Here is a 14,867-nt window from a genome sequence, read left to right on the forward strand (position 1 = left end):
AGGTTCCCAGGTTTCTGCCGTCGTTGTTGGCCACGGCGTGGGAAGCAGCTCTGGGGGAGCTCGGAGCTCCCCGATTACGGCTTTTTCGGGGGGCAGCTACGGCTGGGTGGGTAGAACGGGGCTGGGTCCCCTAGTGGAGACCCAGGTGGGAGAGGCAGGTGCCTCAGTGCCTTGGGACTCTGCAGCTTCCTGTCTTCTGGGTCAGTGCCTTATCCAGCGCTAGAGCCGGCTCCCAGGGAGAACTCGGCGGAGCTTCAGAAACGCTGGGCAGGTCTGCCTTTCAACCAATGCCCCTGTCCCTGGGAGCCGAGATGTGGGGGCCTGAGGCCTGGCTGCTGCTGCTGCTCCTGGCATCATTTACAGGTAGGACTTGCCTGAGTCATCAGGACCCTTGCTTCTGAGCCCAACCTGGGACAGACACGCACACACAAACACACGCACGCACGCACACACACATTCTCTTTTTCTTATACTCTGGACAGAGAACTAATCCTTCTCCCACCCCAGCAGCTACCAGCTCTGCACCCGGAAAAAACAGTGTAGCTCTTCCCCTTCAAACCCTCTCTTAGCCCCAGGCCAGGTCACTCTGTCAGGTAGTCCCCGACTCCCTCTGCCAAAGCCTTGCCTAGGCCCAGGCTGCCTCTCCGGGAATGAATACAGTGACCCTGGTGCAGGTGGGCAGGGAGGTGGAACCAGTGAGGACCCTGCTCAGTGCAGGGTTTCCAGGAGGCCCCTTGGCCTACCGCCTGGGCCAGAGCTGCTGTGTGGACTTGGGGCTGACTCAGGGCTGAGCTGGTCTCAGCAGTCATCAGGGTGCAGGAAGCCTGGAGCTCAGGGAGCGGCTGGGGTATTTCTCTCCCCTTCTTTTCTCTCCCTGATGCTGCGGCACATCAGGTTCGGGGGGCACCTGTTTGGGGACTCTAGGGAGGCTGGGATTCCTCTTACTCTGGCCCCTCCCTTTCCCTGGGAACCCTGTTAGGTGCCAGGGTGCTAATATGGGGGTCACTTACATAGCTGGGGGTCTAGGGTAGGGAACTTTTTAGGTAGGGTGTGGTCCTCTATTGTTCAACTGCTGTCCCTCATTTTCTCAACTAGATGCCTGTGCTGCTCCCCACCTCCTGCCGGTCTAATGCATATATAGCAGAAACAAATTGTAGGAATTTATAACCTTCAGAGTGAGGAAGTGTGTGTGTGTGTGTCTGTACACTGAGACCCCAGTGGGCTGTATATAGACCGATACCAGGGTAAGGTGTAACCAAGAGCTCTTTCTCCTGGGATGGATGAGGCCCTGAATGGATAGGACAGCTGACTCTCAGCACCAGGAGCAGCAGCAAGAGAGAGGCTCAGCTGTCCAGCAGGCCTCCCGCTGTGAAGCCCCCCACCCCCACCCCAGCTCTCACAGGAAGAGAGCAAGTCCTAGACATGCGCGTTGGTGGGGGTAGGGGCTGCCCTCATTCTGATCCTCTCATGGAAGAGTCACTGGCCCAGCCGCTAATCATAGGATATTGAGCTGCAACCCCTTCCACTACCACCACCCCCCCATCCACCCAATCCCATGTTCCAGACAGCTTTTCTTAACTTGCTTAGATCAAGAGTGTGAGGCCTGGTGGCTGGGACCAGGGACCCCAGCAGTCGCTTTGCTGTAGGATCTACCCACACCTAAGGAAAGCAGCCATGCTCTCTCAGAAGTTGGCAGGGATCAAAGAGATCACTGCTCCGACTCCCTTATTTTATGGATGGGAAAATGGAGAGAAATAGATAGGCAAGTGAGATCTGCAAGATTACTCGGTGTTAGAAGCATAACAGGGGTTAGCGTCTTGGCCTCGTGGCTCCTGCGTCATTAAAGAATACTACAGCTGAGGGCATACCGGGTAGAGCCAGGCTGCCAGCTTCAGGGGAGGCGGTGGTGAATCAGACAGGGTGCCCACCTTCCTTTTTCATGCCACAAAACTGTTCCAAGAGAACCGTTCTAAGGAGACCCCCTTCTGGGTGGGAAGGGACCGTTGAGCTCACTCAGTGCCTGACTGAGGGGTGCTGTGGGGTACATGGAGAAGGAAGACTGGTTCCAGGAGTTCCCCAGGAAGCTGCTACCTCCTGAGAGTCACTCTGCTGTTGCTGCTGCTACCATCCACTCAAGGCTGCTCTAAGGGCTGGGGGCAGACCCCAGTTCCTAGCCTGAGGATGACATGGTCCCAACTCCACTGCACCCGCTATTCTATTTTGTGTAGGCGTCTCCTTAATGGCCCCCCAGGAACCTGGTGTGTTTCATGTTTGAAAAATCCTTGGACTTGGAAGTCAGGAGTCTTGAGCTCTGATCTCATTTCTGCTATTTATTTGCTAGGTGACAATCTTGGGCAAGACCAAGGTCTTCAGTAGACCATGGTTCTTTGGTAGACCAAGAACTAGGATGGGAGGGGCTCCAGGAGCCTTCCAGCTCTGCAGTCCTGACCGTGTGTGCAGCCCCCGGCTGAAGTGGGGTGCTGAGGTGTAGGAAGAGGTGGTCACTCTGACTGAGAGAGCAAAGGGGACCTTTCTGCAGGATCCGGCCTTCCTGGCCCTTCTCCAGACTTGTACCCCCCCCCCCCACTCCCAGCTCCTAGGCCCATTAGAGCTGTGAGCCCCAGGGCCCTGCCCCACCCTTGACAGGGAGAGGAGCCCAGCTTGGGAGGCGCCTGCGACACCACAGCTCTTTGTCTCTCCTTAATGGGATGAGTTTCCGGGTGAGGTCTCACCCTCCTCCCTCCCCCATCTGCTGCCCTGGGGCTTTTGGACCCAAATCTATGAGATAACCGCCCCCCCACCCCAACTCCAGTGCAATCCTGGGTACTGCAGATCTGTGAGTGCTTCTCTAAAGTCTGGGGTCTGTCTTTGGGGGGCCTGGATCAGCTTTCTGCCTGGGGTTGGTTTCCTAGAAAGGGAGGGGCCCCATCTCTGCTTTTCTACTCCTATTGACAGAGAGAGAGGCAGGCCCTTTCCTGCAGGAGCTACCCAAACCCAGGGAAGCCAGAAGGGGAGGCTACCTTCCCGCCCAAGGTGGCAAGGACTAGGAGAATCCCAGGGAAGCCCCATGGCCTTAGTGACCTTGGTCCCAGAGTCCCTGGTCACAGAGCTGGCGGGGAGGAGCTTCCAGTGCATGTGCCCGCTTTGGGACCACAGCCTCAGGAGCCTGCATCCCCCAGGCAAAGGGAGTGGGTGCACACTTCTAGAGGCGCAAGCCCAGTAAGGGGAGAAGGAGAAGACCTACGCTTTCTGGCCTCTCAAACTTGCCCTTGCATTGACCAAAGCCTAGGTGGGGAAAACCAGTGGAGATGATACGGGAAACTGAGTCAGGAGGGAGGGGAGTAGAGGGGCCTAGGGTCTGGATCCCGGAACGGAATCTAAGATGAGGGGTGACGTTCAGAAGCAGGGGCGCGTCCCCCGTGTCTCCTGGAGGGAGGCTGTGGAGAGGGCAGGTGGGATGGAGCTTTCACTGGAGCAGGGAGCTGCTGGCCTCAGATTTTCCCATAGGTTTCAGGCCGTCTCCCGCCTCCAAGGCTGATGTGTCCTGGGAGCTAGGGTCGAAGCTGTGATCTGGGGCGGGGCAGAGCTGGCTACAGTAGGGGAGGGGACCTCGTTGGTGGGGAGAGGAGCTCAGGAGTTTGAGAGAAGCTGGATTCTGGGTCTCCCACCCACAGTGTGGCTGTTGTGGTGACTCAGCCAGGCTCAGACTCTGGCTCCGGGGGGGTTTAGGGGACTTATCTGTGCTGGGAGCTGTGTCTGGGCCAGAGCCGGGGCTGCCTCAAGGCCCGTCCTCCCCCATTGTTCCTGTCTCTCTTTGTGATCCGTGGCATGGCCCCCCTCCCCAGACACTAATCTGCAGGTGGGCGCTTTGCCCGGGCTGGGAAGCTCTCGCTAATCTGGGGGGCTTAGGACAATGGGGGGTAAGTGAGGGAGGCAGACAGAGGGGGAGGGAGAATATTCTGGTTTTCAAAGTTCTTTAGCACTCCAAGGCCAAGGTTATGGGGGAAGGGTGGACCAGGAGGGCTTTCTGAGCTGTCCATGTCTCCTGCCCTGGCTGGCAGGGCCTCCCCACAGCTCTCTTGAGTGGAGGCTGCTGCTGTGGGGTCTGGGGAGGTAAGAGTTAACAAAGGAGAATGAGACCCTAGACAGCTTGGCCCCCTCCCCCTAGCCCCAGGCAGCCCCCCTCCTTTTCCCACCAAACCCGCACCAGACAACCCTTACCCCAGGCCTGGAGCTGGAGCTGGTTTTTCTGGTGGTGGCAGCAGCAGAGCCCTGACAGATTCCCAGGGAGAGGCCTCCTTGGGGGGCCAGAGGTGCTGGGGGGCCTAGGGGAGTGGCTAGAGGAGGGTGCGCGGGTGGGAGTCTCTGAGGAGCCAAGGCAGAAGGAGCTCTGGTTCTGTGCTGCTGGGGAGGCTAGATGGTAATTTCCCATCACCCAGAGGTATGGTGACCTCACCTCGAAGTACCTCTGCCTTGAGCCTGAGACAATGTGCCCTCAAGTCTCGGGTAAGCCGAGGAGGGATGCTGGGCGAATCTCCAGACAGGGTGCAAGGGCAAAGACTCAGCCGCGCACACCAGGGACCAAGGGCAGCTGTGACAGGCAGACAAGCAGAAGCCAAGATAAACCGACTTGAAAATATTTACTATGTGTGCAGAGTTCCGCAGCACCGGAACGCACACCGTGCTCACGGAGGGTGTGAGACACCCATGTAATGATGCGTGCAAGAATGTTCGCACGTAGACACAGACACACACCACGCACTTCCCTGAAGGTACGTCATGAACATATATATATATATATATATATATATATATATATATATGAAGTTAACCTCACATGCACAGGAACTAGAAAGACTGGCCACACCCTCGCCCAAAGGGACCCATAATGCAGACCATCCCATCCTGATGGGTCCCCTTCTGGGACTCCTATGCATACCCTTCCCTCTGGGTGCTGGCAGACGAGGAAGGTCCCTCGTAAAGATCAGCTATCTGCAGGTGCCAGCCTCAGTTCCCTTTCTGAGACCAGAGACCAGGCCTTATGCAGAAAGGGAAGCTGAGACCCAGGAACAGGGTAGGGGAGTAGCCAACCAGCCCAAGCCCGGAACGGAGGGCCTGTCTGGGAGGGAGCGGGTGGGGTACACAAAGGGCAGGGCCCCAAGAGGCCCGTGGGGGCCTGGCCAGGGGTGGGGGAGGCCAAAGGCAAGGATCCTGTCTGGCCAGTTGGGCCTGTTCTTTCCCTTGCGCAAGGTGGTGGCGGCTGTGGCTAGGCCCGCTGCTGTGTGGCAGCCTCTGAGTCACCAAGGCTCCTGACCAGCGTCCGTCCTGGTGCTCCTGGGAGGAGGGGTGGGGTAGGTCAGAGGGAGGAGTGCAAGGCTAGCCAGAGTCCACCAGCCTCAGCCAGCAATTTGCAGCAGAAGGGTCTATGGGCTTGGCCCGGCCTGGCCACCACATGCCCGCGGGGTGACCTCAGCAGGCAGATGGTGTGTCTCCTTCAGGCTGGTGACATCACCATGCTGACGCCAGGCAGGCACTGGGTGGGGGAGAGGAGGAGGAGGCAGTCCTGGCCTGCCCTGGCTTGGGAGCCTGGGCTTCTGGGTCCATCTAGCCCAGGACAGGGGTTCCAGGCCCAAGCTCTCTTTTCTCTTCTCTTACAGCTCAGGGACAGGGTGTGTGTGTATGTGTGTGTGTGTGTGTGTGTGTGTAGGAGGTGTTGCCCAGGCTGAGATGCTCCTACTGCACTGTGGATTTGGGGCGGGGGGGGGGGGAGAGATCCAGTTTTACTGGGTTCTTCATTCTGCAAAGCTTGACCTTGACCCTTGGGAGTTGGGTTCTTGGACTCCCAAGCAGGGGGACATGGTAAATTGGGTCTCAGTTATGTGCTGGGTACCTCACATTCCTGCTGTGCCCTATGAAGGTGTTTTGTTTGTTTTTCGAAAGATTTATTTATTTGAAAGGCAGAGCCACACAGAGTCCTTCTATCCACTGGTTCACTCCCCAACTACCTGCAAGGGCTAGTGTTGGACAAATCAGACACCAGGAACCTGGAACTCCTATAGCGGTAACAGGAACTCACATACTTGGGCCATCATCTGTTGTCTCCCCCGTGCATTCGCAAGAGGCTGTATGTGAGGCAGAGGAGCCGAGACCCAATTCCAGGCACTCTGATATCGCAGCTTAGCCTACTGCACCACTGCACCCAGCACAAGATTGTGTGTGTGTGTGTGTGTGTGTGTGTGTGTGAGAAATATGAGTGATTTGTGGTGGTGAGGAGGCAGGTGGTTGACAGGGATAGGAATGGGGATGGGTAACGTGGCATCTGATGTTGTCCCAGAGAGTCTTTAGAAGGGTTTGAATGTCTCACTGGAGCACGGCTTGGGGTCCCTGTCACCTGCAGAGACACCAGTGCTCCAAGCAGAGGATGTGGGGAGCTCCAGCCTTTCTTTGCAGCCCTGCTCCCTGCTGGGAGGAGGTGCCTGGGAGGGGTAGGTGGTTAGCTGGACTCCCAGGCTTGGGCAGGGTGGGACCAACATTAGCTCAGGCAGGTCAGGGCCCTGGTATCTGGCCCTGCAGGTCTGTCCCGTCAGGTTCAGGCCCTCCCAGCTTCCAGCAGCATCCTCTCCCCTTCCCTCCCTCTGTTCCTGCCAACAATGCCCCAGGATCCCTTCCTTGGCCTCACTGGACCCTCCTGGGATGCTCTGGTGGGGCTTTGATTCCTCCCTCCCTTCCTTCTTTCTCCATCTGTCGTCCGGAGCTGCTTGCTTTGACAGTGAACTCAGCCAGCCAGCCTATCCTTCCTCCACCCCAAGGTTGCCATGTCAACGCCCTCCCTGCCCAGCCCAACTGTGGACTGCTCATTCTTCCTTGTTCTGCCCTTTCCTTCTGCTGCTGCTCATTTTTCTGTCAGTCAGTCAACAAACATGAATTAAGCACCATTATGTACCAAGAAGGGAGAGCACAGATCACGGAGTGTTAAATCACAAACTATGTTTCCACGTGTGATGTGAGACCCCTTTATGGCACTCAGTCTAGTTCGCGGTAGACAGGACAGTAAGCAAATGCCACCAGTGGGGTAAAGCGTTATGATGGGAGCCAAAGCCAGGTTTTTTAGGGGAGTATGGCGAGAAAGGGCACCCCAGGCTGCCCGAGGAGGGGGTGGGGTGAGGAGCCTCGAGGAGGAAGTGCCCAAGCAGGATGAGTAGGAGTTTTCCAGACAATGATGAGTAGGAGCTCCCAGACACCGGGAGCAGGGCGTTCCAGGCTGGGGGGGATGGTGTGTGCAAAGGTGAGGAATAACAGGGGTGTGTGGCACGCTGGCCGCAGGCTGGAGGGCACCTTCCAGGCCCCGAGTGCTCGCCATCCCAGAGCATGCCTCGGCGCTGTTCTCTCACGCTCTGTGCCACAACTCCAGACATACAGTTCTTCCCAACCGTGAGCTTCCCGGGGCCCTGCCTCCCTCACCTGTGACTCATCGGAGAAATCCAGGAGTTATCTCTGAGCCTTTCCTCACCCTCATCTCTCTTTCTGGTCTCACCGAATTCCTGTCAAGGTTCCCCCAGGATCCGCCTCCTGCTGTCCAGCCCAGCGCTGCCACACCAGGGCTGCCCCTGCAGCTTCCTGGTGCGTGACCCTGTCTTCAGGCTCCCTACTTGCTGCACATCACGCCTTGCCTCTGCCACTCCCCGGCTAAGGAACCTTCAGTGCCTCCCCCATTTCCTCTTGACCAAATCTGAATTCATTTGCCTGGCATGGAATGGCCTGGGCCATTTGGCTCCACCCTACCCCAGCCATATTTTCACTCCTGCTCAACACACACACACACACACACACACACACACAGCTGGCCATAGGCTGGGTCCTGTCCTCTCTGCTTCCTGAGCCAACCAGCCTCCCGACCTCTGCAGTGTTTGCTCACTTTGATCCCTTCCTTGGAATGCCTTTTCAGTCTCTACCCCTCATAATCCCAGCCAGCTCATGCATGAGGCCCTCCCCTATGACTCGGCCCGCAGTGACTGCCCCATCCCAAAACTGGCCTGCAACACAGCACTGAGCACTAACCCAGCCGCTGCCGTGCCTGTCTCCGTATGTGGCTCTTGCAACCAGAACTCAGCGTCCGTTACCTGCAGATGAGGTTCTATGATGCATAGCTTTGATTCCAAGTTCCTGAGGGCTACATGCGCTCCTCGTCCATGCACCAAACACCAGCCCTTCTTCTTCCCTGGTCCCTGGGCCTCTGATTCTATCTCGTCTCTCTGGGCCTCTGACCTGGGCCCTTTTTGTCTTCGGTTACTTGCTCATTCCTGTTTCCGAGCCTTGGTTCATGCCATTCCTCCCACATGGAATACCTTCTTCTCTCTGGGAATCCATGTCTCTCACCCTGAAGCCATGAAAAGAATCTTCTGAAGTCCTCCCGGGATGGACCTTTCCCACCCTCCGTGCCCCATCCCAGACAGTGTCGGTTCAGGACGTTTGCTGTGGCTCCTGGCCACTCTTCTTGAAAGCACCTGCTGCTATCCCTGTGGTAGGCTGAGCCTCCTGTGAAAGTTTGCTCAGGGTTGTCCCTGTTTCCGGGCACTTCAATTTCATTTCCCTGAGGACTGTGAGCTCCCTGAGGGCAGGGGCTGGGGCTCTGGGCCTGTTACAACCTTCCACATTGCAATTGCTCAGGATACAACCCTCGTGCGTGCGAGAGGGTGTGAGTCTTCCATAAATCGTCTGTGTGGCCTTAGGCAACCCACTTCCTCTCTCTCTCTGGGTCTCAGTTTCCTCATCTGTTAAATGTGATAATAACGCCTACCTCTTGGGAATGTTTTGTGGATCTAATGAGGTAATGAACTGAACGCGCTTTGCAAGCATAAAACACTCTAGGAGTTCCGGTGGCCTTTTCGGCGGTCACGGTCATTAAGGCGTGTGCTCCCACTGTTCCGGCAGCGCCCCTAACCCTGGCTGCCTTTGTCTGCCCCCTGCAGGCCGATGCCCCGCAAGTGAGTTGGAGACTTCGGACTTGGTAACGGTGGTGCTGGGCCAGGATGCAAAGTTGCCCTGCTTCTACCGAGGGGATCCGGGCGAGCAGGTGGCACAGGTGGCATGGGCTCGGGTGGACGCGAACGAGGGCCCCCAGGAGCTGGCGCTCCTCCACTCCAAATATGGGCTCCACGTGAGCTCGGCTTACGAGGGCCGTGTGGAACAACCACCGCCGCCGCGGGACCCCCTGGATGGCTCCGTGCTCTTGCGCAATGCTGTGCAGGCCGACGAGGGCGAATACGAGTGCCGGGTCAGCACCTTCCCGGCCGGCAGCTTCCAGGGCCGGCTGCGGCTCCGAGTGCTGGGTGAGTGGGGGCCGGAGCTGCTGTGTGTGTGCAGAGCTACCAAGACCCACGCCTGGGGTCGTGGAGGGGGAGAAGCGGGAGGCAGGGCGAGCAGAGATGGCAACTGCTGAGATGGATGGGGCAGAGGCAGAACAGGAATGAAAGAGGCAGTCCTGGAGGGGTGGGGGTCCCACCGGCCCACCCAATCTAGATGTCCTCTCCCGGTAACCCCCAAAAGCTGAGGACGATTCTGTGATATAGCAAGTCCTTCCTTCCGATGACCTGTTACTTTTGCTCCCTGGAGAAATATGGTCAGGGCTCGCTCTGTCTTCTGCATCACTGCTTTCCAGAGCTGAAGACCCTTGTCTTGGCCCTCCTCTTCCACGAGCTAAACCACTGCTTCCTGCAGCCCAGACACTGCTTCAAAGCCTCGGAGGCCATGGTGGGCTGCATGGTTTTCAAATGTGGTGTGCACACGTGGCCTGGGCAGTGAATGTGGTCTCAGATCCCAGTCCCCTTTCAAACCACCACTTGGCACTTGTGGGCGCTTGTGGTCAGCCCTGGGCCTGTGGTCAGCTTATGTCTTTTCCATTCTGGGCTCGGGCTGCTGGTGTTTCCAAGTCCAAGGCCTTTCCAGTTTCCCTTCATCCACCTGGCTGGCAGTCACACCAGCCTTGGAGCAGAAAAACTGGAGTGTGAATCGAGACTTTGTCACCTGGGAGCTGATGACCTGACACAGCTCCTTTAATCTGCCTGAACTTCAGTGTCCCACCTGCAATGGAGGGATAATAATACCTACCGCACGGGTTTGTTGACAGACTCAACCGAGATAACGTTTATAAAGTGCTTGGCATTCGCAGTTGGCACATAGTAAGTGCTTACTACATGGTGGCTATTATCGTCATTACTATCATAGATGATAGCTGCTTAGTTTTTTTAATTACTTCATTAGTTTTGTTTTAAAAATGACCCATGCTCATTGTAAAAAAAAAAATTCAAATAATGGAGAAAGACGCACAAAGTCACCTGAATCACCTGAAATCCCGCCCCTCATCTTGCGTCTTTGATGGTGGAATAGGAATAGAAGTGGGAGCCTGGAAGCTTGCACTTCTAGGGGACTGGGATGGGATGAGGCGGGGCCTCCTGACTCACACCGTTGCTTCTCCCCAGTGCCTCCCCTGCCCTCCCTGAATCCTGGTCCTCCTCTGGAAGAGGGCCAGGGCCTGACACTGGCGGCCTCCTGCACAGCCGAGGGCAGCCCAGCCCCCAGCGTGACCTGGGACACGGAGGTCAAAGGCACCGCATCCAGCCGGTCTTTTGCGCACTCTCGCTCTGCTGCTGTCACCTCGGAGTTCCACCTGGTGCCTAGTCGCAGCATGAATGGGCAGCCGCTGACCTGCGTGGTGTCCCACCCTGGCCTGCTGCAGGACCAGAGGATCACCCACACCCTCCAAGTGGCCTGTGAGTACTTGGCTGCTTGGGAGGGGAGGCACCGTGGGTTCCGAGAGAGCTGGGGATAGACACTCCGCGAGGCCCTGAGCCCGCCCAAAGCTGGCCAGCTTGGATCCTGGAGATCATACTGTGTGAGAGAACGCTTGTCCCTGGACAGCAACCTGGGATGACCCCAGCAAATCACTTGGGCCTCCCCCTAGCCAGTGTCCCTGTCTTTCCAAAAGAGCATGCCCAGCTTCACCTGTTGTTGAGAGAATCAACTACAAACACAGAATTGGAAGCACTTTGTGAAATACATAGTTTAGAGTTTGGAGACGGATAGACTTGGAACGAGCCCGCCTTCTACAATTTGCCAGCTGTTATTTAGTCTTGTTAGGCTTCATCAGCAAAATGAGTGTAATTATACCAACTTTACAGGGTTTTGATGAGAATTAGAAACCACGAACGCACAGCGTCTCTCGCAGCGCTTGGTGCATGTGCCAAGGGCGCTTGGTGAACAGGAGATACAGTTTTCCCAGTGATAGACATAAGCCCCTGGGGAGAGCAGACTGATTTCAGCTGAGACTAACCCAGCCTTTGGCACAAAGCAGGTCTTCAACCAATAGCCCTTAAGGAAATGAATGAACTGGGAGAATCATTAAGCCTTCCGGGAATCAGGCGGCGGTTCTGAAGCGCCTGTTCTGCAGCTAGCACTAAGCTAGGCACCACAGGTGGTGCAGGAAGAGTGTGACTCATCACCATGTTGGGGGACCCACGGGCTCCCTGCCTGCACAGTAGACGGACTGAGACTCTTGGCGCTTATGGCAGGGGACCCGTGTGGCCTGATGCTGTGATGAGGTGGGGGCTGAGCTGGGTTTGGGATCGGGTGAGTAGGAGTGTTCAGGGCAGCGGGAGGCCGATGCAGGCAGCGTGGGGGCTCTTAGAGGAACCACGCAATCGCGGGTATCCTTTCCATTCTTTCTCCTCCCACCTCCTGTTCCAGTCCTTGCCGAGGCCTCCGTGAGGGGCCTGGAAGACCAAAAGCTGTGGCACATTGGCAGAGAAGGAGCCACGCTCAAGTGCCTGAGCGAAGGGCAGCCTCCTCCCTCGTACAACTGGACGAGGTAAGAGCCTGGCCCGCCCCAGGGCCTAGCTTGCAGCTAGGGTCCTTTCTGCTCAGGACCAGGATGTCCCGTTCTGAGCTGGGCTAATATATTCTGAACATCAGATAAATTGTCACACATGTTCAGACCAGTGCAAGAATGTGCATGGTCACCAAATATGATTGGCTTGTCTCAGGGACTCTGAGCCACGTGGTCACTGGTAGGGAATCCACCCACAAATAAACCTGACTCTTCCAATGTTCACGTTGTGAACCATAACACAGTCTTTTTTTTTAAAGATTTATTTAAAAGGTAGAGTCACAGAGAGGCAGAGGTAGAGAGAGAGAGGTCTTCCATCCGATGGTTCACTCCCCAGATGGCCGCAACGGCCGGAGCTGAGCCCATCCAAACCCAGGAACCAGGAGCTTTCCCTGGGTCTCCCATGCAAGCCCAAGGACTTGAGCCATCTTCTACTGCTTTCCCAGGCCACAGCAGAGAGCTGGATTGGAAGTGGAGCAGCCAGGACTCTAACTGGTGTCCATATGGGATGCTGGCACTGCAGAAGGTGGCTTTACCTGCTACGCCACAATGCCGGCCCCTACAGTATTTTAAGTATTAATATTTTGTCTATATGTGAGTGCAAAAGACAAAAAGATACAGCTGACTAACTGCTGTTAAGCCAGCACTCCTGTATCCATCACAGTGTTGCCAGCTCCCTAGAGACACCCACCCACCACCTCTGCCAGATCCTTCAAGAAGTCTTTGGCTTTTTTCCAGAGTCTGAGAGGTCCAGAGAATCCGGGGGAGGTCAGGTGCACATGTGTGCTGTGCCAGACGTGTTCTCACATGTGAGCATGTGAGCGATGCATGTGGCCTTGTGCCTGGGGCTGCGTTCATGTGCTCTGCCGTTCAACACCACAGGTGTTGGAGCACGAGCCAGGTTTTCCCAGTCGCCTATGAGTCAGCTAGGAGTGGAGTGTCCTGTTGGGTGGACTTTATAACACGCAGCGCTGGTCCCCAGTGCCGGATGACGTGATGCCTGTGGGAGCATGTGGGATGGCACGCGTGTGCGTTCTCCCCGAGTGTGTGTGGGGGGTGCCCGGGTCAGGCTGGGCGGCAGGGAGAAGGGGCCTCTGCCTAGACCTGCCTGGGGAGGGAGGGGCACCGTGGGAACAGCCGGCGGCTCTGGGTGACGTCATGGGGGTGGGGGGTAGAGAGCTGCCTGGGCACGTTGGGTGGTGGCAGCCTCAGCCTGTCCCAGCGGGCACCCTTCAGCTTCCCTGTCTTCCAGGCTGGACGGGGCTCTGCCCAGTGGGGTGCGAGTGGAAGGGGACACCCTGGGCTTCCCTGCGCTGACCGCTGAACACAGCGGCATCTACGTCTGTCATGTCAGCAATGAGCTGTCCTCCAGGGAGTCCCAGGTCACTGTAGAAGTTCTTGGTAAGCCTTGGAGGTGGCAGCCAGGCCTCGGGGAAGAGGGCTTGGTGGGGGTGACGGGCAGCAAGGTGGAAAGGAGGATGTGGGAAGGAAGTGGAGGGGGCTGTGTTGTGTGTTTTGCAGAGGATCCTGCTCAGGGGTGGGGTGGGTGTGTTTTGTTAGGACGTTGTTTGGGGGGCTGTGGGTTCTGGGGTGGGTCAGGGGGTCTGGGAGTGCACCTAGACAGCTGCCTGTCTCCAGCAGACCCTGAGGAAGCCCCGGGGCAGAAAGTGGACCTTGTGTCGGCCTCGGTGGTGGTGGTGGGTGTGATTGCCGCGCTCCTGTTCTGCCTGCTGGTGTTGGTGGTGGTGCTCATGTCCCGGTATCATCGGCGCAAAGCCCAGCAGATGACCCAGAAGTAGTGAGTACTTGCCGCTCCTGGGCGGGTTGTGCTAAGCCAGGAACAAAGAGGAGGCCGGCAGGAGGGAGACCTCTGCCAGCCAGGAGACAAGGGGCAGGGTGGCCCGACAACTGGGGAGCTTACAGACCACAGGTGAACAGGGTCTTTGGGGAGGAGAGAAGGGGCCTGGGGTCTGTACCACAGCTGGGTAGGGGGACCGTACGCCCTAAGGACCAGATCTGAATGCCCAAGTGTTACCAAGTACACGCACTCACGCACACGCCACACTCATGCCCTTTGACCACAGCGCCCCCTGTCAGCGTAGCCTGGGCCAGGCCGGGCTCACCCTGGGCAGCTGCTGCTCCCTGACCCCTGACAAGCAAGTGTCTTTCCTAGTGAGGAGGAGCTGACCTTGACCAGGGAGAACTCCATCCGGAGGTTGCATTCCCATCACTCGGACCCCAGGAGCCAGGTATGTGCCAAGAGTGGATGAGCGCAACGGGCATGGCCATACTGGGGGGATGGGGTTGCTTGTGCCCTGCCCCTCTGCAGAGCCAGGAACAGAGCCCTCCACCAGGTCTGGCCATTGACTCCCAGCTGGTGCTGGGCTCAGGTGGAGGTGGGAGGGTGTAGCTACTTCTGGGCTTGCCAGGGTCTCGGGGTTGCACTGGGAAGCTAGCATTGGAGCTGGGGCAGTGGTGGGGGAATGAGCAGGTCTGTGTGAAGAGAGAACAGACCTGTGGGGCTGGGGGACAGGCAGTCAGGAGGACCCAGGAGAAGAGGTGGAAGGGCGGAGGCTGAGCTCCGTTCTGACTCCTCCCCCTGCAGCCGGAGGAGAGTGTAGGGCTGAGAGCCGAGGGTCACCCTGATAGTCTCAAGGACAACAGTAGCTGCTCTGTGATGGTGAGGCCCCCGGCCCCACCGGTGTCCCCACTACTCTCCTCGGGCCCCTCTCCTGGCCCCAGATGTGGTGCGTCACCAGCCCCCTTACCTCTCCCTGTTGCCTCCACCCCGGTGGCCACGGCCCAGCCCCCAGCTCTGCTGTGCCTTTGCCCTCCCGTCTCCCCTTCCCCGTGCCTGGCCCCTGTGCCTCTGAGACAACCACAGCCCTTGCTTGTGCCTGACCTCTGACCCCATCACGACCCAACCACACACCCCTGCCCTAACCCGTCTGGCTGCTCCTGCCTGGCTGGCTTCCTGACGGGCCCT

The 14,867-nt window shown here is 57.5% G+C and overlaps 1 protein-coding gene across 5 annotated transcripts in view; it reads left to right on the forward strand.

Moving 5' to 3' along the window:
* The window catches only part of NECTIN4 (nectin cell adhesion molecule 4), a 16,491-nt gene continuing 1,624 nt past the window's right edge, over window positions 1-14,867 (forward strand). Inside the window, exons 1-9 of one of the 5 annotated variants that reach the window (XM_070077446.1) lie at window positions 1-106; window positions 206-363; window positions 8,970-9,329; window positions 10,479-10,769; window positions 11,743-11,863; window positions 13,134-13,282; window positions 13,520-13,679; window positions 14,055-14,130; window positions 14,487-14,561. In XM_070077446.1, coding sequence (XP_069933547.1) covers window positions 288-363; window positions 8,970-9,329; window positions 10,479-10,769; window positions 11,743-11,863; window positions 13,134-13,282; window positions 13,520-13,679; window positions 14,055-14,130; window positions 14,487-14,561 — 1,308 coding nt within the window. In that variant the 5' untranslated portion in view covers window positions 1-106; window positions 206-287. Of the gene's footprint in view, window positions 107-139; window positions 364-8,969; window positions 9,330-10,478; window positions 10,770-11,742; window positions 11,864-13,133; window positions 13,283-13,519; window positions 13,680-14,054; window positions 14,131-14,486; window positions 14,562-14,867 lie in introns of those variants that run through there. The other 4 variants (XM_008264201.4, XM_002715216.5, XM_002715217.5 and 1 more) reach the window with 4 other exon arrangements.

Source organism: Oryctolagus cuniculus, chromosome 7 (genome assembly GCF_964237555.1).
Source record: "Oryctolagus cuniculus chromosome 7, mOryCun1.1, whole genome shotgun sequence".
NCBI lineage: Eukaryota > Metazoa > Chordata > Mammalia > Lagomorpha > Leporidae > Oryctolagus > Oryctolagus cuniculus.